The 4,440-nt window shown below is 44.9% G+C and overlaps 1 protein-coding gene across 2 annotated transcripts; it reads left to right on the top strand.

The window, feature by feature from the left end:
• Positions 1–66: 66 nt before the first annotated feature.
• LOC121351517 (transcription factor 4-like) lies at positions 67–2,813 on the top strand. 2 transcript variants are annotated; one of them, XM_041463689.1, is made up of 2 exons: positions 67–411; positions 2,551–2,813. In XM_041463689.1, the coding sequence occupies exons 1-2, from the start codon at positions 98–100 to the stop codon at positions 2,786–2,788; spliced, it is 552 nt and encodes a 183-aa protein (XP_041319623.1). In that variant the 5' UTR covers positions 67–97; the 3' UTR covers positions 2,789–2,813. The 2 variants fall into 2 exon arrangements, with proteins under 2 accessions (XP_041319623.1, XP_041319622.1); XM_041463688.1 differs by having other exon boundaries at positions 68–423.
• The last annotated feature ends 1,627 nt before the right edge of the window (positions 2,814–4,440 follow it).

Below are 4,440 nucleotides of genomic sequence, written 5' to 3'. Positions count from 1 at the left end.
GGAGCTTGGAGAACAGCAGTTATGGAAGTGGAAGGTCCATCCCAAAGAATTTTGGGATTTCTCCTGGTGGGATGGAGCTTGGAGAACCTGAGATGGGATGAGAAGTTCCTTCAACCCAAGAATTTTGGGATTTTTGGAAGTTCTGGAGATGTTCCTGGTGGGATGGAACTTGGAGAACAGGAGTTATGGAGCCGGAAGGTCCATCCCAAAAATATTGGGGTTTTTGGGACCTTTTCCAGCCGGAATTTTGGGATTTTTAGGGATCCCCGGGGCTCTGCAGGGGCAGAGCGTGTCCTCGGGCAGCTCGGAGATCAAATCCGACGACGAGGCCGACGAGAACCTGCAGGAACCGAAGGCGGCCGAGGAGAAGAAGCTGGAAGAGGAGAAGAAGGAGATCAAATCCATAACTAGGTCAAGATCTAGGTAACGGGAGCTGGGGGAATGGGGAAAATCGGGAAAATTTGGGAAAATTTGGGAAAAAATTGGGGAAAATTGGGACGAAATATCAGAAAAAACGGAATTTGTGATGTTCTCCAGGAAGTTCTCCATGGAAGTTCTTCTGAGTTCATGGAGAACATGGGAGAAGTTCCGTGGAGAACTTGGGAGAATTTCCATAAGGAACTTCATGGAGAACTTCTTCGGCTTTTTGGGATTTTTTGGGTTTCTGGGATTTGGGATTTTTGGAGTTCCTGGATTTGGAATTTCCCAAATTTTGGGATTTCCTGGGAATTGGGATTTTGGGTTTTCTGGAATTTGGGATTTTGAGTTTTTGGGATTTTGGGTTTTCCTGAATTTTGGGATTTTGGGTTTTGGGATTTCCGGAAATTTGGGATTTCGGCTTTTTGGCATTTCCTGGAATTTGGGATTTGAGATTTTTGACTTTTTGGGATTTGGAATTTTGGGATTTTTGGAGTTCCTGGTTTTGGAATTTCCCAAATTTTGGGATTTCCTGGGAATTGGGATTTTGAGTTTTTGGGATTTTGGATTTCCTTGAATTTAGGATTTTGGGTTTTCCTAAATTTTGGGATTTTGGATTTCCTGGAATTTAGGAGTTTGGGTTTTCCTAAATTTTGGGATTTTGGGAATTTCTGAGATTTTGGATTTTGAGTTTTTGGGATTTTGGGTTTTCCTGAATTTTGGGGTTTCCTGAAATTTCAAATTTTGGGATTTTTAGGATTTTTTGAGTTTCTGGAATTTACGATTTCTGCATTTTTCATTTCCTGGAATTTGGAGTTTCTTGAAATTCCAGATTTTGGGATTTTTCGATTTGACTTTTTGGGATTTTGGGATTTCCTAAATTTGGGGACGTGCAGGTGGGCGCCCATCGAGAGGACGGCGTTGGACTCCGCGGCAGCCACTCCTTGGTGCCCAGCCAGGTGCCGGTGCCGACGCTCCCGGTGCCGTCGGCGACGTCCCCGGAGCTCAACCCCAGCCAGGATCCCTACAGGGGTGAGACCGTCCCCAAAATTCCCCAAATTCCCCAAAAAATGCCCAAAAATCCCCTTGGAGTCACTTCATCCCAAAGGACTTGGGGATTTTAGGATGGGGAATTCTTTCAATACCAAAGGATTTGGGGATTTGGGGTGAGAATCCCAAAAATTTTGGGATTTTAGGGTGAAAATCGAAAAAAAATTTGGGATTTTAGGGTGAAAATCCCAAAAAATTGGGAATTTAGGGGGAGAATCCCAAAAAATTTCGGACTTTAGGGTGAAAATCTTAAAAAACTTGGGAATTTAGACTGAGAATCCCAAAAAATTTGGGATTTTAAGGTGAAAATCCCAAAAAATTTGGGTTTTTAGGATGAGAATCCCAAAAAAAAGCATGGAAGTTCTTCCATGTTCTTCATTAATTTAGAGGACATTCCATGGAGAACTTGGAGGAGAACTTGGTAGAACTTCCATGGAGACCTAGGTAGAACTTCCATGGAGAACCTGGATGAACTTCTGCATGGAAGTTCTCCATGGAAGTTCTAAGATCATGGAGAACATGGGAGAAGTTCCGTGTCGAACTTCCATGGAGAACTTCATGGAGAACTTCATGGAGAACATCCATGGAGAACTTCCTGGAGAACTTCCATGGAGAACTGGGTAGAACTTCCATGGAGAACTTGGTAGAACTTCCATGGAAAACTTTCATGGAGAACTTCATGGAGAACATGGTAGAACTTCCATGGAGAACTTCATGGAGAACTACCATGGAGAACTTCATGGAGAACTTCCATGGAGAACTGGGTAGAACTTCCATGGAGAACTGGGTAGAACTTCCATGGAGAACTTCCATGGAGAACTTCCATGGAGAATTTCAAAGAACATCCATGGAGAACCTGGAAGAACTTCTCCATGGAACTTCTCCATGGATGTTCTCCATGAAGTTCTTCATGGAAGTTCTACCAAGTTCTCCATGGATGTTCTCCATGGGAGTTCTCCCAAGTTCTCCATGGAATTTCTCCACAATTTGAGGAGAAACATCTCCAAAATCCCACCAAACACGGTGGACAACCCAAACTGGAGCTGCCATTGGAAAGTCCTTTTTCTTTTGGACCTTCTCCAGCAATAACGACGACGAGGACCTGACCCCGGAGCAGAAAGCCGAACGGGAGAAGGAACGAAGGATGGCCAACAACGCCCGAGAACGTCTGCGCGTGAGGGACATCAACGAGGCCTTCAAGGAGCTGGGCAGGATGGTCCAGCTCCACCTCAAGAGTGACAAACCCCAGACCAAGCTGCTGATCCTGCACCAGGCGGTGGCCGTCATCCTCAGCCTGGAGCAGCAGGTCCGAGGTTGGTGATGGTCGCGGCGTGGGGTGGGATTTGGGGTGGAGGTTGTCCACAGGATTTGGGCGGTTCTTCATGATGTTCTCCATGAAGTTCTCCATGGAAGTTCTCCATGGAGTTCTCCATGGAGTTCTCCATGAAGTTCTCCATGGACGTTCTACCAAGTTCTCCATGGAAGTTCTTCCAACTTCTTCATTAAGTTCGCCATGGAAGATCTCCATGAACTTTGAGGAACTTCAATGGAGAACTCAATAGACCCTTGATGGAGAACTTCATGAAAGACTTCCATGGAGAACTTCAATGGAGCAGCAGGTCCGAGGTTCGTGATGGTCGCGGGGTGGGGTGGGATTTGGGGTGTTCTTCATGAAGTTCTCCATGGAATTTCTCCATTAAGTTCTCCATGAAAGTTCTTCATGGAAGTTCTCCATGGAAGTTCTCCCAAGTTCTCCATTAAGTTCTCCATGGAAGTTCTACCAACTTCTCCATGAACTTTGAGGAACTTCAATGGAGAACTTAATAGAACCTTGATGGAGAACTTCATTAAGAACTTCCATGGAGAACTTGGGAGAACTTCCATGGAGAACTTGGGAGAACTTCCATGGAGAACTTCATGGAGAACCTCAGTGGAGAACTTGCATGGAGAACACCACAAACTCCATGGAGAACTTCCATGGAGCAGCAGGTCCGAGGCTGGTGATGGTTGCGGCGTGGGGTGGGATTTGGTGCGGAGGTTGTCTGTGGGATTTGGGGTGTTCTTCATGATGTTCTCCATGGAAGTTCTCCATGGAAGTTCTCCCAAGTTCTCCATGAAGTTCTCCATGGAAGTTCTCCATGGAAGTTTTGATGTTCTCCATGGAGTTCTCCACCATGGAAGTTCTTCATTAAGTTCTCCATGGAACTTTTGATGTTCTCCATGGAGTTTTTGGAGTTCTCCATGGAGACCTCCTGCATGGAAGTTCTCCAGAAGTTCTCCATAAAGTTCTCCTTGGAATTTTTGCTGTTCTCCATGGGATTTTTGGACTTCTCCATGGAGTCCTCCTCCCTGGAAATTCTCCAGAAGTTCTTCATGAAGTTCTCCATAGAATTTTTGATGTTCTCCATGGAATTCTTGATGTTCTCCATGGAGTTTTCGATGTTCTCCATGGAATTTTTGGAGTGTTCCATGGAGACCTCCTGCATGGAAGTTCTCCAGAAGTTCTCCATGATGTTCTCCATGGAAATTTTGGCGTTCTCCATGGAATTTTTTGAATTCTCCATGGAGTCCTCCTCCCTGGAAGTTCTCCAGAGCTTCTCCATGAAGTTCTCCATGAAGTTCTCCATTGAATTTTTGATGTTCTCCATGGAACTTTTGATGTTCTCCATGGAATTTTTGGAGTTCTCCATGGGATTTTTGGAGTTCTCCATGGAGTCCTTCTCCATGGAAGTTCTGCAGAAGTTCTCCATGAAGTTCTCCATGGAACTTTTGATGTTCTCCATGGAACTTTTGCTGTTCTCCGTGAAACTTTTGATGTTCTCCATGGAACTTTTGATGTTCTCCATGAAACTTTTGATGTTCTCCATGGAACTTTTGCTGTTCTCCATGAAATTTTTGGTGTTCCACATGAAATTTTTGGAGTTCTCCATGGAGTCCTCCTGCATAGAAGTTCTGCAGAAGTTCTCCATGAAG

The sequence above is a fragment of the Pyrgilauda ruficollis genome, unplaced genomic scaffold, assembly GCF_017590135.1.
Source record: "Pyrgilauda ruficollis isolate IOZ18807 unplaced genomic scaffold, ASM1759013v1 scaffold1695, whole genome shotgun sequence".
In the NCBI taxonomy this organism is placed as follows: Eukaryota; Metazoa; Chordata; class Aves; order Passeriformes; family Passeridae; genus Pyrgilauda; species Pyrgilauda ruficollis.
Note: the sequence above shows the minus strand (reverse complement) of the source record. Positions and strands in the feature narration are given on the sequence as shown.